The sequence below is a fragment of the Carassius auratus genome, unplaced genomic scaffold, assembly GCF_003368295.1.
Source record: "Carassius auratus strain Wakin unplaced genomic scaffold, ASM336829v1 scaf_tig00021493, whole genome shotgun sequence".
NCBI classification, from domain to species: Eukaryota; Metazoa; Chordata; class Actinopteri; order Cypriniformes; family Cyprinidae; genus Carassius; species Carassius auratus.
The window spans coordinates 211,392-238,252 of NW_020525115.1; the positions used below are offsets into that span (position 1 = coordinate 211,392).

The 26,861-nt window shown below is 37.4% G+C and overlaps 1 protein-coding gene across 2 annotated transcripts; it reads right to left on the minus strand.

Moving 5' to 3' along the window:
* Positions 1 to 891: 891 nt before the first annotated feature.
* LOC113076931 (coiled-coil domain-containing protein 186-like) lies at positions 892 to 26,091 on the minus strand. 2 transcript variants are annotated; one of them, XM_026249550.1, is made up of 16 exons: positions 25,942 to 26,091; positions 22,231 to 23,090; positions 20,766 to 20,892; positions 19,318 to 19,446; positions 18,589 to 18,801; positions 18,355 to 18,474; positions 17,351 to 17,455; positions 17,008 to 17,106; positions 16,323 to 16,409; positions 16,092 to 16,234; positions 14,312 to 14,567; positions 13,547 to 13,736; positions 10,948 to 11,028; positions 9,874 to 10,093; positions 5,419 to 5,638; positions 892 to 2,961 (listed from the first exon to the last, which is right to left on the minus strand). In XM_026249550.1, the coding sequence occupies exons 2-16, from the start codon at positions 23,076 to 23,078 to the stop codon at positions 2,878 to 2,880; spliced, it is 2,922 nt and encodes a 973-aa protein (XP_026105335.1). In that variant the 5' UTR covers positions 23,079 to 23,090; positions 25,942 to 26,091; the 3' UTR covers positions 892 to 2,877. The 2 variants fall into 2 exon arrangements, with proteins under 2 accessions (XP_026105335.1, XP_026105334.1); XM_026249549.1 differs by having other exon boundaries at positions 22,231 to 23,093.
* Between the last annotated feature and the right edge of the window lie 770 nt (positions 26,092 to 26,861).

Here is a 26,861-nt window from a genome sequence, read left to right on the forward strand (position 1 = left end):
ACCTCCAGCGGACTCTGAAATGCCACACAGGTGAGATGAATCCAAAGCAAGCAGGGAACAAGTGTCCAGTATAAAAGATAGAGGAGTGGAGGAAGAGTTGCAGAGTTTAAGTTTTATAAGAAGAGATGTTTGCAAAATGATATTGCTGAACATGTAGGAGGTTTCTTCAGATGGCAAAAAAACGGGTGTGCATTTCATGTAGACAGAGCTTCTATTTGAAAAACACATTGAGCAATTTGTGTAAATGCAGGTTGAAGCTAACAGGAAATGCACCACCTAAATTGCTTTTCAAAAGTGAGTTTCCAGTACTCAGTGTAATGCGGCAGTTTGCCTAAAATATCAGGTAATTGGAGTACATGCAAAGTGCATTTGAAAAAGTAGTTTATATGTTATTATTACTACAAATTTTGTAATACAATTCTGAGAGCTTTTCTTTATATTGAACAGCCCAATATCAGTGCTCGGTTGCTTGTTTCTGCATTTTTTTTTTTTTCCTGTTTCTGTGTTTTGAAAAGAGGTACAAAAAGTCAAGGCTAGTTTTGGTCATCACCTGCTACTGTTACATAATGTTACTTACAGCAATGCAGGTCAAATTGGTCGGGGGAGACACATGGTTAATGCACTCACACCAGACCCATAAGACACCTTGTAAGTCATTTAAAATGAGCAGAATCTCTGACAGGGCTGCAGACAGCAGGAAAAATGCAAGATTAAATGGAGTAATAAAACGCAACCATTTAATCATGAATAGTAATGGTGGCAAAAAAAAAAGTTGGTTTTATTAGGGAGGAGAAAACAACCCTCCTATATCCTTCTCTGTTAATATGCATGAAATCGGAATATATATATATAAAAGATTAAAGGTTTAAAACAAATGAAAATGACTTCCAATTATAATATTTGAATTTTAATCCCCTTTAAACGTCATATATACAGTAGACTCCAGAAGTTAAAAACCACTGGACCATGGTACAGTATATCTACAAATTTATAATCACAGTTTCACTCACTATACAGTCAGGCAGAGCATAAATGACAGACCAGAAACAGAATCGACACGATTTTTTCTTTTTCTCATCAGTTCCAATTCACCCTTCACAAACATACATACATACTCCGAGAAACCTCTCTTATATTTTGAGACATTAAATAAACAATGAATGTAAAGAACACTGACATTATCAAGAGATCAGAGAGGCTTCATTTTGCTATTAAGGGCTAAACGTAAATGCTTTTTTTTTCCTGCTAGCATTGCAGAATTTCCTTCATTCAGCGTTTTCTGCAATGCGTTTGTGATTTGGGTATGCTAAGAGCTTCAGCACAGGCTCTCAGTGTTTGAACAGCTAATATGCCCTTGACACGCTTCTATCGCAGTATGTCAAGTTATTATAAATCCTTTATCACAGTGTATGGGCATGATTTTACTTTCATACTGTAACGGCTCAAACGTGAGAAAACCCAGAAGACTGAAAATGGCACTAAATTGGATGGTAAACCGGCTGAGATCTGCCAATCATCACACATCTGCATAAGCTTTAAAGGTGAATGTAAAAAAAAAATCCATCATCAGCATCCCACGGGGTGATCCTTCTTCATGCACCACTGCAAGAAGGGACAGACGAAGCAGCAGACCAATGATGCCTCAGGTAGTCGCAATTCATCGGCTGGAATGGATTCAACTCTGCACAATGTTATGTACCATATGGTTACATCACCATGGAATTGGATGCTAACAGGGAATTTTTGCTGGAGTCTCAGATAGGACGCTAGCCAGGGCGATTACGGCTCAGTCGAACGAACAAAGAGGGGGGTTAAAATTGCACTTTTTCCCTTAATATTTATAATGTCTCCTTCATTTCAAAGGGATTTTACACTCTACATTTCTTTGGGAGGAAACGGGCTCTTCAAAAGCAGCATCAAGAACATCATACACAAGAAAAAAATTAATTAAAAAAAAAAAAAAAAAGTTGGAACATAAAAATAATTACAAGGTTGTTTCTACAGAAAACATAGAGGGGGTGGGGGTAACAATATTTAATTAGACTTAATCCAGATTGAATGAACTGCAAGCTCCCTTAAGAATAGCCCTACATATATCAAACATTTCTGGGATGTAGTTATTCATTCAAATGAATGTGTTTAACTTCATAATGAGATGGAGCAAGAGCTGGGTTTTTTGGCATGGCCCCTGTCGCGTAAGTGCTTCGCGAGAAACAATGCTATCCAGGTATAGCGGTAACCTAGCAGCAGCTCGAACAGGGAATATTGCCCACCCTCCTGGGTCAGAGCGTGTGGGATGAGACGCAAGGGTCCTTCTCATGACATAATACATTCATTAATTGGCATGTTTGCATGAGGGGGAAATGAGAGCGATGTGGAGCGCCCATTAACCTGCGGAGCAATGAATAGAGAAAAAGCCTCTGAAAGCCTCTAAAGAGCTGCAGAATCCTCGGGTCTCCATTAGTCCAAGATATTTTGTTCTTCAAAAGAGCCTGGGGTCACGTTTATGAGAATAGTCATTCATCTGCCCAATTTCATACACAAGGTCGTTGGATTTAGGATTGCAGTTCTGCTCAGAACTTGATGAACCGAGTCACAGCGCGGGACGGCGAAGAGAGAACAGATGGACATTGGGTACGACGTGAAGAAAAGTGGGCACAGGCTCTTGGTAATCTTCTTGTGTTCCAGTCTTTTGTCCCATAAGTATTGTCCAAGCATCAGTCCTTATTTTGAACTGTGCCTCCAGTGTATAAAACCAACTGAACTTGTCTGATGAAGAGAGCACTGTTTTGATCCCAAACAAAGTAAATTGTTTCGTAACGGGCTCAGACGTACAGTGTGTGCTATTTATTACAACATCCTTCCCCTCGACTGACTTCACTTCCTTCCGGCTGTGTCGTCCGGCACCCTTTGCTGTTTAATTAGTCGTTCGATCTCCGAACCCAGCGTTTGGAGGTTCTCCTGTAGTGAGAGAAACAAATCAGACAGCTGTGAGGACTAATGCTATTATTTGCACTGCCATTCAATCCAGATACACAGAAAGCAAAAAGAGGCACATCTGAGAGAAGAGAGCCTGTAAGCTAGGATAATCAGGCAATTTCAGGCTGTTTTGCTTCCAAACGGTCTGATTTCCTGCTCATCTCATGCTAAGATCGTAATCCTGCCATTGTGCCACCGCCACTGTACTCAAAACATACTTTATTAATTTCTCTCCCCGCTGATGTGCTCCCTCAAAACAGGAAAGCTGATGTTTCTGTTGAGAACTGGATGTGGCTCTATAACCGAGAAATGGTCGCTGCCAGCATGGGAATTTGCCCAGTTATTGAACGGTTATCCATCACCACCAAATTTGCTTTTGAAAGTATGCTGTGAAAGGACACAGAGACCCTGTGAAATCACTCGACGAGTACAGTATACTCTTTGGTGTTGATGTACTTCCTGTTGAATCAGGAGGTTAGGTTTGAGTGGGAAACATTAAGGGGCTCGTCTAAGGAATATACAAAATATTTGTACCATATGGGTTACTGGCTGATACTAAATATTTATTTGCATCAATAATTTTTGGATATTACACATAATACTTTTTCTGTAATCTAATGCTTTGTAATCCAAATATCCTTTTTTTTTACTGTACATTATGTGATGCCTCTTATCATCCCCTCTTAGCATTCAAATTGACTTATTTTTTATTAAAGTGGTCCATTTAAAATTTATTTAGAAATTTTAATATTGGCTATAACATGAAAATAATTCATGGATTATCGAAATTTAATACTGGGCTTATCTTTGGTTTCTGCATAAATCAACTTTTAAGGAGAAAGCCATACAATTATGGGTTTTGTGTAATGGCACAATAGCTCCTTGTGCGTACTTAGCTTATATTTATGTTGACTATGCAGATTGACAGACAGAAAGCTATGTGGTTTCAAAATGACGTTTGTGGGATTTGTGCTTTGTAAGTCACTACGTTATTTACAATGGACCGTTTTGGTTATTTATATATATATATATATATATATATATATATATATATATATATATATATATTAGGGCCGGGACTTTAACGCGTTAATTGAGATTAATTAATTACACAAAAAATAACGCGTTAATTAAGATGAATTAATTACAGAAAAAAATTCCCGCATTTTTAATAACTTATTTTTGCACCGCGGAACGTTTCTCACTGGATGAGTTTCGGCGGACCGATTATACTGAAGCACCAACTAGCGTTCGCATATCTCCACAGCACATCGAGTCAAGTATCACCTCAACGCAAAACATATAGCAGCTAGCGTGGACTTTACACTTTGTTGAACTATGTATTATTTTGTTGGTGCAACTGGCAGTTTATGTTGAAGTCTTTATTGTTTAGGCCAAGGTTATTGAGAGTTGGACTTAGTATGTTATGGCCTCTGAAGCAACAGAGAGATGTTTTCTAATAGTCAGTGTTTCCAATGTTCTGAATGTAATTGACAGTATTGTGTATTACTTAAAAAACACTTTACAGAAGGTTCCAGCACCTATAAGCTACCTGAATTTCTGAAATGTACTATTTCTAAATTGTTTCTAAATATGCTATTGCTACACTTAATGGCAAAAATTGCACTGGTCTGCTAGACTTGGCTGAACAAAAATAAACTATTTTGTTGCTTAAGCTTATGTGTTCAGTCATTATTCAATGGTATACTATAAATCCATGTGAAAAAAAATTACTTCTCACTGTTCTCAGGTCAAATATTTATATGCGATTAAAATGTGCTTAATTTCGATTCATTAATTACAAAGCCTCTAATTAATTAGATAATTTTTTTAAATCAAGTCCCGGCCCTAATATATATATATATATATATATATATATATATATATATATATATATATATATATAGTTTTACTTTAGTAAAGTTTTACTTTATTTAGTAATATATTTGTGTTATCATTTCTTCAAGTTAAACCAACTTTATTTTGACCGCTTGTCATGAAGAGCTTTTCATTTCAGTGTGCATTTGACAGTAGTTTCTTCTCAAATAAAATGGTGAAATGCTTGTTAATTTACTCTTGGAGCAGCTCTGGAGATGAAGTTGATATGGACAGTCTTCATATATTGAGACAGTAGATGCTGAGCGTCACAAAACCACGCGACTCATTCACACAGACACATGCAGAACATGCTGCCTTATTAATGACAAGCACTGACTGGCTGTTTTTTGTCTATTTCTGCTGTGTGTGATAGGCTGTTCGATTATTCTACACAGAGTTAAAATCTCCAGGGCTTAACATCATCATCAACATAAACTTATCGCAATTCTTGATATGATTTAATTTTTCGCCCAGTATGTGCATATAAAAAATTTGAAAGTAACAGAAATGCCCTACAAGCCACAAAACTCCTGTGATGTGGATATGGATGGTGACTTATACCTTCAGTGTGATGTTTTTGAGCAGGGTGTCCTCTAGCACAGTCTGGAGTTTGCGGTTGATTTCCAGTGAGAGGTCCAGAGTGAGGCCGCTATCGGCAGGGTGGGATGTGTACAACGACGCCATGATACCTCCCCTCCGGCTCAGGTGGGCTTTGCTAAAATCCGAGGCTTCGGAAGAAAGTGCTCCAGACTCTTCTCTAAGCACGTAACTTTGGATAATCCTACAGGAACATTTTAAAAACAGAAAGTTTAATTGCATTGTATGTTGAATAGCATATACAGTATTGTTCAAAATAATAGCAGTACAATGTGACTAACCAGAATAATCAAGGTTTTTCGTATTTTTTTTTATTGCTACGTGGCAAATTCACACCTGATTCACACCTGTTTCTTCACAAAATTGATGACCTCAGTGATTGAATGCCACACTGCTATTTTTTTGAACACACCCCTTTAAACTAATTCAACTAATTGCCCAATTGCACAGCCTTAAGAGCGTGCATATCATGAATGCTGGGTCTTGTTTGTTTTCTGACAATCTACTGAACCTACTGGTAACTTGTTTGCCACGTAGCAATAAAAAATATACTAAAAACCTTGATTATTCTGGTTAGTCACATTGTACTGCTATTATTTTGAACAATACTGTATGTACATGCACACACAGTCAGTGTCAGTGAAATCTTAAGAATAAGGGCCATTGTCACACCATAACCCTCAGCGATTAGGTAAAAGGTGATGTTACTAACAAACCCAGGGACAGAGTAGGGAAAGACGGCAGCCTTTAGGACCCCATTAGCGTATCCACCTCATCACTGTCTCTCTCGTTCCCTCTCTTTCACTCGGGATGATAAATGAGTTTCACAAATAAAAGATTAGAAGGCTTTGAACAGCTAAATCTCAGCCAGTCTGTCTCATAAGTTTTATTTAACGTGACACTCATTTCATTGAAAAAGCTTTTCATGTCATTGTTACTTTTTCAAGAGTAATTCTTGGGAGAAAAAAATAAAAATAAAAATAATTTAGCCAGTTTTAATTAGTGAATGTATGTAGTGGTTATCTACCAAGTGTAGATAAGGGACTGGATTCATGATTTTGCTTTTTGACATGCATACAAAAAACCTACAGGAGAACACACTTTACACCCAGAGTTTTAGACATCTTAAAAAAGCCTTAAGTTATAAAAGACATAATTCAGCTTTAAGTGCTTCAATTTGAACCAAAGTGGTGAGCAGATGGAAATCTAAAGTAATTATCATCTCCATCACTATTGTTGTCCATTTAATATGCTGGAATAGAAAAGGGGGAAGGAAAAAAAAAAAAACCTGTGTGGTTTCTATAAAGGATGATGTAGTGATCTTCAGTCTCCAGGAGAGAGTTCTCTCTATAGCCACTGCTATTTCAAATCTATTTTCTCTGCAGTGACGCATGGCCCAAATAAAGACAGAATTCAGTTCTAATGGTTTCTTCAGACCAATGCTCGAAACAAAAACATTAGAGGATGTGAGGCTAAAGGCCTCAACAAAAAAACAAAAAGAAGAAGAAAAAAAAAACTATATAAGTGCTTTCTGAATTGATGAATTCACTCTCATTCCACTGTCTGAATCTGAAATGAACACACTAGGGCATCTATCAAACAAACTTTTTTTTTTGTCATCCTGATGACTCAAAATGTCTCAAAGCGGCTATTTATCAGAATGACAGGAAGGAAAAAAGGGAAAATTCGCATATGCTTCGCAAACAAAATCTCTGTGAAGTGCTGATGCTACATAAATAATGAACACCCACACATTTATGTACACATAGACAAATATAAAATAAAGAAAATATAAAAATGAATAACTTACCTCCCACTAATATGGGGTCCAAGTGGACCCCAGCTCCATAATGGTAGTATTTAACAAAACGAAACACAAAGAAATTAAAAGTTAACTAACTAAACATGCATGCATACTTTTACATTGTTTAACTGGAATTCATTGTAACCTGTCCTGTTTGCCAGAACAATATAGTAGTAATCCACTGCCTTTCTGACTTTTTATTGGTTTTTATTTTATAGGAAAGAGGAGAACTGACAGTAAACTTGAGGGAAAGAGAGGGGGAACTGGATCGGGACATGACCCAGGCTGGACAACAGATAATACACTGTGTGCCACAGCTCTGACACCACTCTTAGCATTTGATTTTGATTTGCAGATCTATTTGTATAAAAGAGATCACAGCTTCAGCTTAAGCGCAGTGGCATGGCCTGATTCTCACAGCCTAGAGGCTGAAAAACTGAAAGTCAGACAGCAGAAACACCAGAAGAGTGCAGAAAAACAGACACGAGACAGGGTGAAATAAAGAGAGTTGGGATTTGACAGTCTGTTTGTACATGTGAATTCTAAGCTTCGGTCTTCATTCAAGGAATCAAAAGACAAAATGTGAATCTTTATGTTTATTTCATGAGGATTGTGAGTTTTTCGGCACTACAGCTGAAGCACGAGTAAAGATGAGAGCTCATATCAAAGATCACATTGAATCAAAGCTAATTTAAAAGATACATCGAGACAGCGTATTCCTGTTTCAATCGAGACGCAAAAGTGTTGATCAAAAGATATATATGGGTCAAAAAAATGCCCATTTCAGTTACCAGCCTTTCCAGTAATTTCATACAATAATACAATCTGAAACTACATTATTAAAGTTTCTGAAACTGGTGCTTGTCCGTGCAAAACTGCCACAATGTTGGAGTGCACCTGACAACATTTCTATGATTTGCCATGTTCCAATGATATTCGAGTCCCCAGGGAAGCCACGTCAATCCGAGGAGTTCAGAGTCTGAACATTCAATCATTTTTTTCTTTTCCCACACATTTATTTCATCATCCGCTGGACAGAAATCTCAAAAAGTAACCGCATACCACTCCACACCAAGCCATATGATTTGTTCATGCTCAAGTTTATGTAAGGGGTTTGTTCAAATTTAGCAATCACCACTAAATGTAGCAAGGATTTATGCACCATTCAAGCAATAATTAATCATATGCAACGGCACTTAGTATCACTTCCAGAACATCAGTGATTTCCTCTAAGTGCCCTTGATGAGAGGCGCAGTGAGCATAGTTAAGTTTATCTCTTCAGAGATAAATGGAAATCCTCAGCTAGGTGTAGTCACGCTGTTAAATCAAGGAAACCTTATTAAATCAAGCTCAGTTTTATGCTGTAATCAATTTCCACGGAGCCTTGAACGATATACCGGCCAAATCTAACCTTGCCATGTGTTAAAGAATCACTCGAACGGCAACAGTCGATAAACACTGGGAAACATTCCACTGCTTGCCGAATTTGGCTCAGCTGCAAGTAATGGCTAAAGATCAGTTAAGGAGGCTAAATTAAGCCTGACCTCAATGGGATGCGTCTTTGATTAGAACTAATGAATCTGGGTTAGTGCAGGAAGATCGATTCAAGGCCTATCGTTACTCGAGTGACAGGAAAGGGACAGGCATTTATGTCCAGAGCGGTGGCGGAAACCCAACTCACAGCCTTCTGTGGCATATTCAATTATTTATCTCATCCAAAGACAAAAACAAAGAGCTCTCGTTCTCTAAGACCATTCACTTTGTCTAGCAAAAAGATGCTTTTTTTCTGTGGTGGAATGGGTATCGGCCGCCTGATTCCTCATGTATGAAGGTGCGTATGAATATGTATCAGCCATCATTAGCAATCTCGGTGATGCATCAATCCCGCAAGAACTGACAGCTATAAATATCACTGCCAAGACCTCTGTCACACACTCAGTGTTTGTGTCTGTGAAAGAAAAAGATGAATGTCTGCCAGATTTCCTTTTGTAATGAAAGTCAGACAAGATACAAGCCTTGGTCGGGAAGCTCTAGACAAATAAATAAAGGAAAAAAGTCCAACAAAAGAACAATAAAGAGAAAAATAAGAGAAAGAGAGGATGGAAGAGAGGGACAATGACCTGCCAAATGCAACCAGACGGAAAGGAGAGGCGGCACTGAGAAATTCTCCAAAACATGAGCTCAGAGCTACTCTATAGTGGCAACAGAAATGTTTAAACAATTAAAATTATCTGAATATAACAGTGGTAAATATTAAACAAACTACATGCAAAACTTGCAATTCCAGTATTTTTGTAAGGGCAAATTTGTGCTATATTCATTTTAAAAATGAATGCCACATTTTGATATTTTATCAGACATTCATACATTTTTCAGTGTGGTATAAGTGCCCAACTGCTTTCTGGTGCCACTGTGTCCCTCTACATTATTAATTTTGAATTAAACTCGTGGCTTCTATTTGGTGTCCTTCATCACAACTTTGGTTACATAAGAATATATATTATATATAGGCAGCTTCAAGCTCAGTAAATGGCAATTAAACTTTGGGATGGGAGCAAAGGAGCTTTTCTCCATCGTCTTTTACCTTGCATTCTGTTTTTTTTGCTCTCACTCACTTTGTCTTTTTCCTGATTTCCTCCACTAACTGCTTAATGTGGTCCTCCATGAATTCAATCTTCTCGTTCTTACGAGCGTGTGCTTTCTGCAACCGCACGATGCGCTCCACCAGCACAGCTTTGTCCACCTCAGGGAAGCTGTCCACCACTACCGCTGATGAACCAGACTGATTCTCTGGAGAGCGATCATCCATACTGATGCCCCGTGCATTTAAAGAGCCTGAAAATGAGAGGTTGAAAACATTGTGAAGTCAATCTATAAGTGTAATATTACAAGCAACAAAGAATTGGCAATAAGTATAGAAGAACATTCTGGGTTCAGTACAAGTTAAGATTTATGCTGCAAATGCTGCTAGCAACTATGATCACCACATAAATTAATTTTGACTCGTGTCTCAAAAATTGCAGGTTACAGTAACACACTTACAAGAAAGTAAACCAGGTCAGCATTCCAGAGGGTTTAAATGCATAAATATCAAGATTAGATTTGTGTTAAAACATTTAAGTAATTTTTTTAGAAAAACTTGACAGTATTTTAGTTTTATACATACCTAAAGTGTCCTTTATTAAGTGGAACTACTTGTTTGTATGTTGAAAGACATATTAATTGTAAGTGTGTTACTATACTTTAAATGTTTGCTTTCTGGTTTGTCAGATTCGGACAGTGAATTGATGTTGATGTACCTTAATCTGTACTGACCCAGAAACTTTACATACATACACATTTCTCACACACACACACACACACACACACACACACACACACACTTTTATGCTCACCAAAGCCGCATTTTTGATCATAGACAGTAAAAAAAAAGGTGTTAATGGAAAATGCGAATAGATAAACATCACAACATATAATAACTGTTTCCAACTATTTATGAAAAGCATATGGATAAAAAGTATTATAATTAAGGAACATCACATGAGCAAGAGGTCTAAAATCAGCAAGGGTGAACTGTTGGATAAGACATTATGAGTTCTTTCATAATGCATTATATATAGGCCTCATGAAGAAAAGATAAAAGTGTGTTTCACTCTCAACATCTCTAATGAAGTGTTAAATAGATGTACCTGAAGAACTGGAGCGGCTGCCCATGCTGCTGCCCTCTCGATCACATCCTCCATTCTCCACCTGATCCAGTTTCTTACGAGCTGCACAAGGGCACAATCAAACAATAAGTTCTTTCTTTCTCTTCTACTGAAAAAACACACACACTCCTGGCATAGACAAAACACCTCAGTAACGGTAATGGGCCAATGATTGATTGCTTGTACCGCTCAGTGCCTCATACTAGTGTTGCACCTGCTTGTGGGGGGGATTATGACCCACCAGAAAATTACCACCCACTAGGCACATCTGTAGTATCCGTCAACTATGCAGAATTAAGGTTCACATTTAGCTTGCAGACCTTGAAAAGATGCTGAAGATCACGGGTACCCAACGGGGAGGAAAAAATAGATTTGTTTAAAAATACCTTCACGTACTGTATGCCTCCTCTGACACTAAAGAGAGTCTCATGGTGCACATTCTTCTCCCTTGTCCTCGCTTCCTTGCCTCTTCTCTCAAATTTTTTTAAATAAGACGCTACGAAACAGTCTTGTGCCCTAACCTAGCCTTTCCTGCGGCTATAGGCAGGCACAGATACATAAACCCAATCTGTCTGCAATGAATGTCAGTCTGCTCCACCGAGAGCGTCAATATGGCTTGATAATTACTAACAGTGCCGGTGGCCCCTGGGAGCATGGAGAAGTAACTCACTGCAAGCCTATTAAAATAACAAATCGAATTCTAGTTTAGACATCTAGACACAGAGGAAAAAATAATATGAGAGTGGAACGATATAGCCATTTTTTGTAATTGTGTTATGATTGGTTACTTCATTGTCTTTCGTTTTGCATTAAAAATCATTCGCATCAGTGGCTCTTAATTGGAGGGTCATATTGCAAACCAAATGGGTCTCGGGGTTGCTCTGATAGAGAAAACAGCATGAGGAAAAAAAAGCAATGCTAAATGAAACTAAACGTACAATTATTTAGGATAAAAAATAAATACATTTTAAAAAGGGAGGAGAATGTTTCCCATATTGACGTCAAAGGCTGTATGTCCAACAGTATTTTGGCTGGATTTACTTGGTAGAAGCGAGCCAAATTAGGAAGATGCCAGCATGGACCTGTTGCGTGACATGCTCTCATCCTCTGAAAACATGAACAAACGGACTACAACAGACTACATTAAACCGCTTTGTCTTACATAATATATATTATATATATATATATATATATATATATATATATATATATATATATATATATATATATATATATATATATATATATATACACAGTGCTGCTTTAACCTTTAGAATTTACTATATTTCTGCATAAATATGACCTAAAACATAATTAGATTTTCATGCAAGTCTTGAAAGTTGACAGAGAATTTTAAGTGGCATATATATATATATATATATATATATATATATATATGCCACTTAAAATTAACAAATTCAGTTTTTTGTTTATTTACTTTTTAATTAAACAACGTTGTTAATTTTGATGACTAGCGTTAAAACTGGGTTTAAAACCAGTTTGATGCTTACTATCCTTCTTGACCATGACAAACTTGTTTTTGAGTTTCTCACTACTTCTGGCCTCAATACAGTGAAGTAGCATCTGGGTAAGCAGGTGTATATGGGCCCGGGCAGATTGGGGATCCGCCGAGCTGAGGGGAACATTTAATTGAAATGAGGAAATGAATTTCCCTGCAATTTCCCTTGTCCGACAGCTTATCAGAATTCTCAGCCTGAGTCCGACTCGAGCCCATGTCTTTTTTTCTCTCCCTCTTCCCTATTACACAGCTGCTGTTGCAGCCGTTAAAATAGTTAAGTTTCGTTTTTTAATGGCAAAGATGTAATATTTATTTTTGTTTCTTTATTAAGTTGAGTTGAGCATGTTTGATCAATTTAGCTTTCTCAAATCAACATTATGGCTTGCCTAAAATCTAATTCTATAGACAGAAACACTTTCACAGTATTAATGAAAAAATATAACAGATAAATGTGCGCTGTTATGCGCATATCCAATCGTTTGTGTGGAGAGTAAAACCTAAATCATGCTTAGCAGAACATGAAAGGCACCAGCGTGACAACTTGCTTTTTTTTTTTGTTACGTGGAAGCTTAAAAATATGCAGTCATTTTTGCTCATAAAGATAAGAGTATATCTAATTTGGAACTGCAAAGTCTACTTTTATTTGTGTGCACTCATAATATCAACAAAACATTGTGCTTTTGCAAAATAAGGAAAACAAACGTTTTCTTTCATCTCTGTTTTGAGCAGGAGTGCCTCACAATGATAAACTGAAACTCAGCGAATACTTGCCTTACCGATATACGACACGTAACATTATTTTACTTCAGAAAAATCAACAATAGAGCCCAAGTTAAGTTAACCGAGTTGAAGTCCAACAACGTTTGTGGGGTACAAATTTTTTAGCATACGACTTGATACGCCACTGCTTCAATATAAAAATAATCAAATAAAATACATGATAAATAAAATCTATACATAACGAATCACTAATAAAGAATAATAAAAAAAATCTATTCATACAAATAAATGTGAATCAATAAATAGTGAAAATTATTTGTGTTGCTTGTGTAAAGTGCTCACCCTGCGTGAGCTGCTTGGTGAGGTCTTTGATGTTGGCTGCCTGTTTTCTCTTCTGAGTGACCAGTTCGTCTCGTAATTCCTCCACACGTGTCTTTAGTTGTGATGTCTCGGCCTGTAGTGTTGTTCTCTCTGTCTGCAATGCCAGAACTTCCTCCTGCCTTTGTTTTTCCTCTTTCTTCAATTTGTACGTCTGAAAACATACACAAAATGAATGAAGAAAGATTTGTGTGTGTATCTGTAATTAAACTGGTCAGTTTTCCTATTTATTCAAGCAGGTAGCACTGTAGCTAGTGATAAGTAATTGGATTTGTTTCATTGCATGGGCTCATTGTAATAAATGAGATCATTATAGCTTAATTTCAGTCATTACTCAGCAGTGTTCAGAAGTGGCATTTTAATTTTCTGTGGTAAATAATGTTATTAAATACTGCTGTTAAATATTTTCACTTTAGATACAATTTTTTTTATTAATTATTAATTGCATTAAGTCTACATTTGTGTTCAAGCTTCATGCTCTTCCCTTATTAAGATACATTTTTGTATGGCAAATAAATATTGCAGACAGTTTTAATAAATTATCTGATAATTATATAATTAAGATACTTTTAAACAGCTTGAATAAGTGTAGATTGTAATATTTTTATAAGTGCCTTGTACTGTAGCAAACTACCTTTAATTGCAAGTAGCTTGTCACTTTGCATGGTACAGTTTCCAAGAAACCTCCCCAACACTGATGGAGCGGTTTAACACAAGCAAACGTCTTACCGTCTCAGAGAGGGTTCTCTCTGTCTCCTCTAGTTTGCTGTGCAGCTCTCTAGAAGTGCTGTTCAATCTGTCCAGCTGGGCTTGTAAGCTGTTGCTCTCAGACTGCAGCTGAGCATTTTTACTGGTAAGTTTCTCAGTAAAGCCCAGTAGCTCCCCCTCTCTTGTCCTACTTCCTTCAATGTCCCTCTGCAAGTCAGTGATCTGAGAGTTCAGATTCTCCACCTCCTCCCGTAAGGATGCTATCTCCTGATCATCCCTAAAAAAAGACACATACACATCAGACACGAGGACCAACACGTGTACAGGCCGTGCTATTTAAGTGATTTCCACCCTTGTCGAGTTATATCATAATGGTGTACCAGTATTCCCACCAGACCAAATGACTGCATAGACTATAAAAGTGTAAGACTGAAGGCCGAAATCAGTGGTCGCAAACTCAATTTCTGAAGGTTCACAGCTCTCCAAACCTAATCAAAACACACCTGATCTAGCTAATCAAGGTCTTCAGGATTACTAGAAACTTCCAAGCTGGTTTGAGTTGGAGTGTGGCCCTCAAGGAACTGGGTCTGAGACCACTGCTCTAAATGAACAAACTAAAGACAAGGCGTGTCATTCTTGGGAATACACATAACTCAACTGCATAGAGAGGTTTTAAATACCCTCAAAATAAGAATGAGCTAATACAGCTGAATGACACACTTATGTGGCCACCAGAAGTGTAATCAGAGCAGCCCATGTGAGGAGGCCACATAGGTATGAATTATTCTGTGTGTGTTGCAGGGCCCCGTGTGATCACCCTATAGATTCACATCCACCTGCAGTTCCTGCATCAGCAGGGTCCACCAACCGCTGGGAGACCACTCAAGGTCTGGCTGATGTACAGACGCTCCATGCTCAACAGGAGCATGGAAAAATGAATAGGTCTAAGGATCTGAAAGTGCTAATGGGAATAAAGTCTGTAGTGTTATTAGAATTATTATAGAGTAAAGAAAATTGCATATTTATATCCACATAAACAAAAATAAGGCTAAGCAATGGGAGTGAATTCCAGTGTTATGGTGTATTGAATTGGCATTATTTTTAGTTTTTAATGTTTTTTTATATTAGTAATTTTGTTGTGTTTATGCATTCTTTAATGTTTTTTATATAGATGTCTGTTTTTATTTATCTTATTGCAGTTTAAATGATTTAATTTAAGTGATTTTAGTACTTCACCATAACATTTTATTTCATTTAGGTTCAGTTCAGTTAGTAGTTTTATGTAATATTTCTTTATTTTATTTTAGCTTTATTTCAATTAATAACAATTAACAATGCATTTCTTATAATGTTAATTTTAGTTAACAATAAAAACACTGGTCTATTTAATGACATATTGTTTTTTTTTTTCTTTGAGCTTCATTTTATTACTTAATGTTTACTATATTTCTTTAAAGAAATTTAGATTCTTTAGAAATTGTGATAGTTTGTGATATGTTCAATATTAATTAGTGGTAACACTTTTACAGTTAGGTTCAATTCGCTGATTGTATTGGTATTAATCCTACACTTTGAAAATAGTTAAAAGGATTATGTTCAATAGAAAATTCATTTTTAAATTGGTTTAAAAAAAAAATGTACTGGTATTGGTATGGTCACATCTTCAGTCTTACTCTCAACAAATTCAATCTTATTTCATGACGTGAAAAACTAGTCCTAAAGATCAGAATGGCTGCAGTGTGGTAGCTGAACTAATAATAGACATGTTCAGTGGTAGGTTGCTGCAGGCACAAGTTCAGACCTCTGGTGCTGCTCCTCTAGTGTAGTGATAGCGGCGAGTTTTTCCCTCTGTTTCTGGATCTCAGCCTTCTGTCTGTTAATGATCTCTCTGTATTTGCAGAGTTCGTCTTCCCAGCGGGGCCGTTCGTCCTCTAGACACTTAACCTGAGGGCCAGAGTGAGTGCCAAAGCGTCAGAACTGTACTCTTGCACATAATCATTTCATAGTGTTATCTTTAGAAATGAGTTTCCACCTTGGTCCGCAGGGTGGTCAGCTCATCCATGCCTTCTTTAAAAGTCCTCTTCAGATCCTCCAACTCCTTAATCTTAGCTTTGTGCATCTGCCAATCAAACAAAATGACCATGAAAACCCCTCCTTTGAGACATGCTTGACCATTATTCATTATTGTGCTCTCAATCAGCAGAAGACGCCTGCTAGGCAACACTATGCTAATAATGCAAATGAGAATGCAAATGCTAATAGCACTATTTCTTGCACAGGGGCGACTCATTGATAAGGGAGTACACACTCTCATTGTCAGCCTCAGTTACTAATGACGCTTGGTGAATGGAGGCTCATTTACTCCTAAATACATTTAAAAGCAGGTGGCAAAGTGCCATACGGGCCAAACAGTTTATCTCAGCGACGCAGTGGCACAACAACTAAAAGAAGCAAACCAAAGACACATGAGGTTTAATATGAACGAACACCTGCCCCCTGAAATGTAACTTTTACGAGGCCTCCGTTCTCTGCTGAAGCACATTACTTGAATATGCATGTAAAAATTGATGTCAATAGGGCTTTATATTATGACAAAAATACTGATATCATTCAAACAATCTGGATAGGTTTTTATTTTTATTTTTTTTATTTACGTTTATGCTCTTAAATTGAGTTTGACTCAAGAGAATATGAGTGTAAATTAAGTGAAACTGCACCTCTAGTTGGTCTGTCTGCTCTTGTTTTTGCTTCTCCAGCTCTCCTTTGGTCTCTCGCAGCTTTGCATCCAATTCATTTGATTTAATCTCTTCGGATTCCTGCAGGACACAGAGAGATAGTATAATCACTTAAGTTTACAACAAACAACAGAAAGTGCAAATTAGTTATACCCCACAGATGAAGATAAGCCACTCAATTTGTGTATCAATTGTGTCAATTTGCAGAGGACTAAAGCAACCTTTTTTAATAAATTGTGTTTTGCATTCTACATGCAGGGTATGTTTGTATATGGAGCCCTCTAGAGGGCATTACTAGTCTCATGTCATTATAAGTAAACCGTACTTGGTATGTGCGGATCATGTCCTGGCAGTTTTTGCGAATCTGTTCAGTCTCCTCCTTTGCTTGAGTCAGCTTGGCAGTAGTTTCTCTCAGTTTGTCTTTTGTTTCCTGTTATTAAAGAGACATCTCAGTAAAATGACATCAGCGTTACAGTGTTGTTATTGTTAACTTAAACTAAAACTATTACAAATAATTTTCAGTAACTGTAAAAAAAATTAAAAACAAGAACACTTAAAATTATGAAATGAAAATGAAAATTGAACTTATAAAATAAGTCCTAACTCAAAATAGCAATACATTCTATAAAATAACACATAATGTTTTTTTTTTTGCCAAATCCAAACTCGATGCAATTGGTAGAAAAATACAATTTAGATGTAATGTAAAATAACTATATTTTTTTACATTATAGATGATATATTTCATTTAATATATTTAAGTAGTTAAAGTAATCCCTTTAACTGGAGTTACTTTTTTACAATAAAACTGAATCTATTTTTAAATAATCTTATGTTAATTTTTTTGTGGAAAATGTTGTTGTGCCCTTAACAAACTGCAGTGGAAATGAACTTTCCTCTTCGTCGAAATTGGAGTTTGGCCTTTGGCTAGATCATGGCTGCTATAATAATGTGTCCTATCATAAAAGAGTGAGTTCATTTCTATAGACTTGTTCACAACATGACAACTAATATAACCATAACTATAACATTATACTACTGTGCTGTTTATATGCCTTCCGCTGCTTTAAATGCACAGGCTTTTACAATTTGGTGTATTGTGATTGGCTTTCAATGTTTTTTAACGTTCTTCACCTGGATAAATCATTCTAAAAGTGATTCCAACATATCATTTCTCTGTGTTGTTAGTGTTATAGCAGTGATTTAGACAGTATTCTCATTATAATTAGAATGATTATTCAAATGTATAGTTTTAGATATGTATATTATTTAGTTATTATTAATTCATGCTTCGTTTAAACAGCCTTTATTCAGTGTTCTCTGGTTTACCTTGTGAGCGTCCGTTTCACTCTTCAGCTTGTTCTGTGCCCACTTTACTTTGATGACATGAGAATTGATTTCTTCCTTGACCTTCTCCAGTTCACGGGAAAGTCTTGTCACTTCATTCTCCTACAGAAAAGTAATCAAAGACAAACACTCGTGAGAACCTGTACACAATCAGTGCATGCTGTAGAGTCACACACCATATCAAGCATCAAGGTAAACTGTATTTTCCTGTATGACCTTGGCGTCATAGAGCTGCTGCAGACGTCCTTTCTCTTGGGCCAGTGTGTTTCCCCGCCGGGCCTGTTTGTCTACTTCGGATGTGGCCTCCCGTAGCTTCTTCTCCAGCTGTTCCTTTTCCCTCCGCAGATCCAGAGCTTCCTTTTCGCCTCGAACGTACTTCATCACCATTGTCTCCTTCTCCTGCCGTGCCTCCTCACATTTCTTATTGGCCTGTAAACACATGAACAAATATTGTTTATGGACCATCCGAGATTAGAACCTATAACATCCAGTTACTTACCATCCCAAATATATTCCATTCTATGGAAATGTGGGCATATTTGATGTTTCCAATGACAGTGAAAGAGCAAAAGAGAGGCCCTCGCACTTGACTGAGGAGTTCACATGAGAGTGAGGGGCTGTTTGAACAAGTCCTGCCAAACCAAACACAACTCACTTTCCAATTTTGCTCAGATTCAGACCTCAATATCTGAATTCTGGACTTTACATTTACCCACAGTTGTGTGGAATAAAAAAGGATGAGGACAAAAAGGCAAATGGAAACCCCGCACTTCACATCCTCATGACCCTCTTTCACTTTGTGCAAATAAGATCGCAGGACTGACATGATTTCATTTTAAAGACCCTGCTACACAAAGAGCACCGACGGATTTAGAAGTAATTTATCCAGCGGTCTTATGCACAAAAGTCTCTACTTGGAGTGTCTCCATGGCATTGACCTCTTACCTGTTCAAGTCGATAGGCCAGCTCTCTCTGCAGCTGCTGGATGGCGTTCTTAGCGGCCTGATCCTGGTGAACCAGTTTATCTCTGGAGTCCTTTAGTTCTTTCATTAATTCCTCCACCCGGCTTTCAAACTGGTAAGACAAGAGAGGGAAACAGTTAAAAGGCTATGACTGTGGTAACCATAAACATATTCATAATGACGACAAAAGAGACAGCTCTGACTGTGGCTAATCCAAAACAGATCAGAGTTTACACGCCCAGCGAGTTCAATATGACCTGCGTCTTCATTTAAATGTCTAGTTCTGGACAGCTTATGAAAATCGATTTAAACTCAAATTTCAATAAGTGACAAAGACTCCATTCAGGTTTAAAAAAAGAAACAGTTCCTTTTCTGGCAACCATGTATAGGGACCAAATGTGCGGTCTTCTTCACAGTGCTCCTATTGAATGAAAGTAAACAGACAGACAAGGTATCATTCAGATGAAGCATTTGTCTGTGTGGCCTCAGATGCCTGTTCTGTGCGGAGAAACCATGACAACAAAACGCACACATTAGTTTCACGTCATCAATACTGCAACACTTAATTGTGGCTTCTCAACCTGTCCACCCCGCAGGGCAGATCTGTTTGATCTGTGCTGTTACCCTCCGTGACGGGGGCTCTTTCAGACCGAACTAACCTACAGTCTCTTTTAGCCTGGAGTCAGTCTCAAACGAACCTGCTTTTCCAGTTTGGGATGAAAGCTTGTCAGCAAACAAGTGTTCTCTAATCAGTGCAACAAGGTACAGTCAGGGATGGCCATCCACATACTGAAAAGGCATTTAAATAACAAATAATGCCACTGGGCTGAGCGAACCTAAAATCTGGATAGACTAGAAATGTATAAACAATGCAAAGATGACTTTCTACTCACCAAAGAATCTTGAAAGACATGCATCACAAAAATATTAAGCAGCACAACGGTTTTCACCATTTATAATAATAAGAAATGTTTCTTGCGCACCAAATCAGAACATTACAGTGATCATGTGACATTTAAAAATAATGGCCATTGAAAATTTAGCTTTGCCATCCTACAAATCAATGATAGTTAAAAATATTTTCAAATAGAAATACTTAAATTCCAAAAATATTTCACAATATTACTGTTTTAATGTATTTTTGATCAAATAAATGCAGCCTGGGGGAGAAAAAGAGTGTTCTTTCATGAACATTAAAAAGATTTTAGGCTACTCCAATTTAATCTAACTGACTTCAAACTTATACATAACCATTGGACAATATATGAAAATTAAAGCAAATTTTAATCTAAACTTAAATTTTTACAGCAATGTTTTTTAACGCTTCCTTGTATTACAGTGCATGGACAAATAGATAGCCAGGTTATCCAAAAAAAAAAAAAAAAATGAACACACACACACACACACAAGACAATTTATGGCAGCCATTACTTTCTTAATGGTGCAAAGATGTTGTTTCTCTGTCTCCATCCTCTTCTTCAGCTCATCCCTCATGTTGTCTTTCTCAGAGCAGATGCCTAGAATCAGCTCCTGATGTTTCTTATTCTCATCAAGTAATCTGAAAAACAGTTAGCAGCTGTCACTACCAATGTTAGCTCATTGTAATACACTGGAGCTGTTGTACTGGGAAATAACACTGCTTCTGTTGTTGTGTCCATCTGTTAATTGCTAGTCAATGAGAAGAACACTGGTGATCTAAACCACATCAAGAACAACAAATAATTGTTTTCAGCAAAGTATAAGGCACCAATATGTGTCAATGTAGAAAAGACCATGTGATATTAGCAGAGGGAACAGGTGTCCGTGAGCATCACCCATCAGACAATATTAACAGCAGGCCAAACACAACAGAGCTGTGGATCGGATCCAATATGTAAGTCAGCCAGATGCCCTTGCAAAAATTAATAAAGCCAGAACAGGAGGAGGTTTTAAACCAGACAGGCGAGGTCGATCACAGCATAAAGTAATCAGTAGCATTAGCACCATAGCAAAATAAATCATATTTTACCAGATTTGTGAAATCGCAGTCTGAATTAAATGTAATGAGTTAAACAGGCAATGAACCATGAAGTAAGACAAAGCCAATGTCATTCTATTGCATGGTTTTCGGTGGCTGGATGCAAAAACAAACACAAAGCACAAACATCGTAGTTTGATTCATAAATCTTTGCCAGTTCTTTCAATGAAACAGTCAAAAAGACTCACAGACTACAGAACTGTTTTGAATCATCCGAACATATCATTCGCTGCTCCCAAAACGGTGTACGCAAAATAACATCGGACTAAATTAAATTAAGTATAATTACTGGGTAATTCATTATCTAATAATATTCCCAGTTAAACTTAACAAAATCCCAAATATATTTTATTATAGATTAATTTTTAATTATTTGTATTATATATATATATATATATATATATATATATATATATATATATATATATATATCAATCTCCATGTTTTTTGTAAAATATATTTACTCTTTATATATATATATATATATATATATATATATATACATATATACATATATACATATATATAAAAGAGTAAATATTTTACAAAAAACATATGGAGATTGATTGCACTTTATTTTCACCATGAATATAGCCTTAGAAGCTGGTATGGCGTTTAAAAGAAAAGAAAGAAAGAAAGAATCCTATATAATCCTGATAATTCATGAACTTATTTCACATGCTTAGCTGATGTTTACGGGGGTGAATGTGTAAATACTGCTACACATTGGCAATGAAAGACAGTGAAGTGACATTTTCATGCAGATAAGAATGTAAAATTAAACTAATGATTTACCATCTCCTGCTGCTATAAATCAAACAATAATGAACTATAACCTTGCGTGAGCTGATTGAAGTCAGCTATTAATCAACAGCTTACCTCTTGATGGCTTTCTCCTGTTGGGAGTACTTGTATTGTACACACTTCTCAAGTAGAGCCATGGAGTTCTGGTCCTTCTGAAGCCCATTGGGAGCACTTCCCTTGTGCATGCCATCTGACTGACTGTTCAACAGCTCATCCTCTAGCTCATCCAGCAGCGACTCCTGAGACAGAGAGCGCTGGATCTCAGACAACAGTTTCCTGCTGCAGTCTGTGTCATACGGGTTCATGTTGGGTTTGGATTGCGAGTTTTGGGGTACTGAAACGACATCTGGCAGTTCCTCACCCTGAGGAGCTGGTGTAGGAGTCAAAGGAGTTCTGTTAAGGTCTGTTGGTCCATTGAACGCATGTGTGGATGAAATATCACCTGTCCCACTCAGAACAGACTGAGAAGATTCCTCAACTTTATCGGGAGTCCCACCTTCTGATTCTGGAACCTGCTCCGCTGGTTCATCAAGGCCAGAGCATTCGAGTTCTCCATCGAGAACAGCAGGAAGTGATTCTACAGCGCTGTCGTGAACAGCTGGTGGAGACCTGGCATCATCAGTGGATGCTGTTCCACTGTCACAGCTAGTGTTCCCATCACCCTGGGTATGTTCTCCAAGTCCTTCATCTCGCTGGACCTCAATGTGCATGTCTGGTCCCTGACCTTCTTTGTCCACGCTATCTGAAAGAGTACCATCCAGCTCAAGACTGTCCAGCTCAGTGTCTTCCTCCTGCTGTTTTAAATCAGATTCACCCCCACTGCTGATGACATCGTTTGATCCTTCCAGAACCATGCTGACCTCTGAACTTTGGGATGGGTGAGAGGCAGGGGTCAGTTCGCTGTGACAATCCGACGGCTCCATGACCACCTTCAGCTACTGGCACAGGAAAGCACAACACACAAAATACAGTCACATGCACGTAAAACTCAAAACAATGCAGCTTCCTACCATCCGACTCACTTTTTAATTCAGCCTAATTATTGACTGGTTATTCATATAATGCTAGGCCTAGCTAAAGAAAATCCTTAAAATCCCAAATAAGATTATGTTAAAGTGGCCCTATTATGCCATTTTTAAGGTTCATAATATTGTTTTTGGAGTTTCCTACAACAGGTTGACATTTACGCAAGGTTTTCAAAATATGCATTTACTATCACCTCACTTTCCAGCAATTCTCGCTAAACCCTTCCTTTCAATGAACCTGCTCTGCTCTGATTGGTCAGATGGCCCAGTCTGCTGTGATTGGTCTACCGTGTACCCCTTGTAGTTCCATATTTTGATCTCTACATAGAAAATATAAACAACTATTATTTATCATTTTTACAGGTTATGATACAGTGGAGACAGCTGGTCCAAATAAACTGGGTACTGAGCCATCTTTCAGAGCAAGGGTTTTGTGAATCCTACATTGAACTCCCTGAGATTAGAGAAGCAGTCGTCAGTAAAACGACGGGAACAAAGACTGGGGTTGTACTGCTGTGATACAGTGGAAAAATGAATTTTTGCAGTCTCATCATTTGGAAGTGAAAATAAAACAAATTTACTTTCACTCCATAGGACAGTGATTTTTCGACATGATGTTAACCACACAAACTAGCTACAGTGTTCAAAGTGGGTCAACATGTTCACGGCCAGCCAATTTAGAAAACAGGCAGCCATTATGCAAATGTGTTACACCATGAAGTGGGATTCGAATTACTGATAACTCGTTTAGACTGTTCGAAGTCGATTCTCTCTTTTGAGAGACAAAACTTTATTTATCATGGACTTTTGGCTTTGCAACTTTGCAGATCATTTACATTCACATACAGCTACATTACACACTGCATGAAAGGCAATATTCCAAATGGCATAATATGGCTACTTTAATAATAAAATTTCATAACTTAACTCTTCTTTGTGTGTGTGTGTGTGTGTGTGTGTGAGCGCGCATTTGGAAGACCTTGAAGTGTAAGAATCTCCACTTGCTACCACCATTCCATCACCAATGGAACACCAAAAGTGTGCCTTTTAAAATCAACAAGAAGCCACTATAAAAAACAACAACAAAAAAAACAAAAAAAACCTGGATCACCAGGTCAAATAAAGCTAAACATTTACATGGTACCAGGAAATAAGGATGCTGTGTACAATGTTTGTGCCAATGTTGGGTCACTGCTATTATTAGAGCATGTAATAACTGTCCAAGCCCACACATTTCCATGATGGAGGTGTGGGACATGGCTCTCCTTCCACCTGGAGGCAGTTTTGTGAAACTAAGGTGGCCCTACCCCTTTCACACCCTACTTGCCTAATACGTCATTGTATTAGCATTCAGCGGATAACTGGATTCCCAGCTAAATGCCTATAGATGACACAGAAGCACACAAATGCTGTTCGGCACTGGGGAAAAAGACACTGTGTGATTCACACTGAATGAATGAAACTGGGGCAGAAGCCCTTCAGCAGGATAATCAAGAATGTGTTATGAATACTATCAGGATGATTGTTACAATATAGGCCAGGCCTATTTTAGGAGCTTATTGTGAGGGTTAACCATTGTGCAAGAATGGACCTTGGTCTAAGCGCCTTGAGCCCACAATTTTTAATCCTTGAGTTGCAGGTTATTTTCTCTTTCTCTTTAAGAAGAAGAAAAAACGATTTTTGTAGAGGAGATTAAAATGTAATTTTCTCTCATTTTTACTTCTAAACCCTTTAAGTGTGTGAATGTTTTTACAGGTGGGAAATGCAGTATATCCCTTTTTGTTTGCATGAAATTATACGCATACATCAATAAATGTTAATACAATACATATAAATACAATTATTTGTATATATGTGTGTATGTGACGTCTTTAAGATGTCAGTTTTACGTAGTGTCAACTATCACCCAACTGAAAAGTATATCTCACTCACTGACACTTCTGGAAAACTTCAAAGCTGTTAAATGGATGATAAACCTCAACACTTTCAGGCACATATTTCGTTTTTTGAAAACATCACATGATTTCCTGATTTCCTGGCCAGGTTAACTTCCTTTCCACCCTTTCTTATCTGTATTTGATCTGTCAGTTTCGTCTCACATTATGTTAGTGTATTTCTTCTGTAGTTCTCTATGGGGAGGATGGAAAGTGCTCAGCCCACGAAACCCAGCACTGCCACCTTTTGTCGCACTACACACGTTATTTTATCTGTAAATGGCACTAAAAGAGGGATAAAAGCAAATAACAGCTATAAGGAAAATTATATTACTCATTTTGAGCCGATAAGTTCGGTGACAGACTGCTGTTCCCACACAGGTGCTGTTAGCTTTAGCATATTGGCTAACCTGTCCGAGTATACAACAATTTGCATGTTTATGAAATATAATCTGCTTTGTCCACTCAAATTCAAACAGATACGGTCAATACAGAACGGTCAATTACTGAAATGCTTAAGAATACAAAAAAATACACACACAAATAACTGTGCTGTTGCTCTAGCACTTGATAACATTCACAAGCCGATCAGACGTGTTTTAACAGACATAATCGATTCTAACAAGGCATTTAGATTGGTGTCACGATCTATAAGAGTGCATATAAAAAATCTATAAATTGTAAGTGTATAACACTGACAGTAATTGTGTATCAACCAGCTGCCATTGAATTCATCCACTGACTTAGCTTTCAGGCTAACGTTAATTAAATAAACAGTCGCTCTTGTAATTGAGATCTGGATATTTTAGTTTAAATATGTGTCTTACCTGTTACGTTAAATCCATTTAAAATGACATAAACCAGCTGCCGTGATAAATATCGAGAGTCAAGACCGTGTGAGTGATCTCCTCCCGAGGTGACACATCAACAATATGGCCCCTGAACGCACTGATACAATAACAGCGACTCCGAGACAGCAGCAGCCAGTTACACATCAACGCAGGATCAAACACCGCCGACAGAGGGAGCCAAACCAGCACAATACACCTGTACAATTTTTATTTTTTGTGCGCGTGTGAGTAAAACCACACGTAATAATAAAGATTCATTTAACCCGAAGACGTATTAAAATTTTGGTAAGAAATGTAGCCTAATGGCGAAAATATATGTATCATCTAACAAACCAAACGGTCATTACATCAACTACCTGGACGTTGTGCATGGTTTACTTTAAGGGCTGTTGCCTCTTCTAGGCTTACTGTATTTCTGTTTTGTCGATTATAATATATTTATACTGTATATACATTGACTACATTTGGATTTGGAGGGCAACATCGAGCAAGGTGTTGAATGTATATTTTTATAAAACTATGGCACATAAAATCAGCATTTCTAAAATCTTATAAATTGAAACAAAAAAAAATGTCAGATTGATAATCAAGCTAAATTGCAACAATAGACAATATTATGAAATATTATGAGTTGTTAACTAGCTAATATGTGGATGCAGACTTTAAATATGAACTGATGTGCAGTAATAAACAAACATTAATCAGAAAAAAAAACACAAAACACTACAGCTCTACTGCCATATTATTTAGTGAAACCGCAGCATCCACTCATTTACCGAATCACTTGTAGGGTTAGGTCCTATAGGGTTGCAGGGATTCTGGAGACGATCCCAGTGTCTCAGCCCATAGGGACAAAAACACGCTGGATGGAGAGCCAGTCCATTGCAGGATGCATT

Excerpts from the sequence above, each read along its gene's own strand:
- LOC113076931 (XM_026249550.1), bottom strand. The coding sequence starts at position 23,078 with ATGGAGCCGTCGGATTGTCACAGCGAACTGACCCCTGCCTCTCACCCA. Across the intron at positions 17,456-18,354 it reads GTGAAACGGACGCTCACAAG|GAAACAAAAGACAAACTGAG; the intron begins GTAAACCAGAGA and ends CTTTAATAACAG. Across the intron at positions 5,639-9,873 it reads GAAATCAGGAAAAAGACAAA|GATTATCCAAAGTTACGTGC; the intron begins GTGAGTGAGAGC and ends ATGTTCCTGTAG.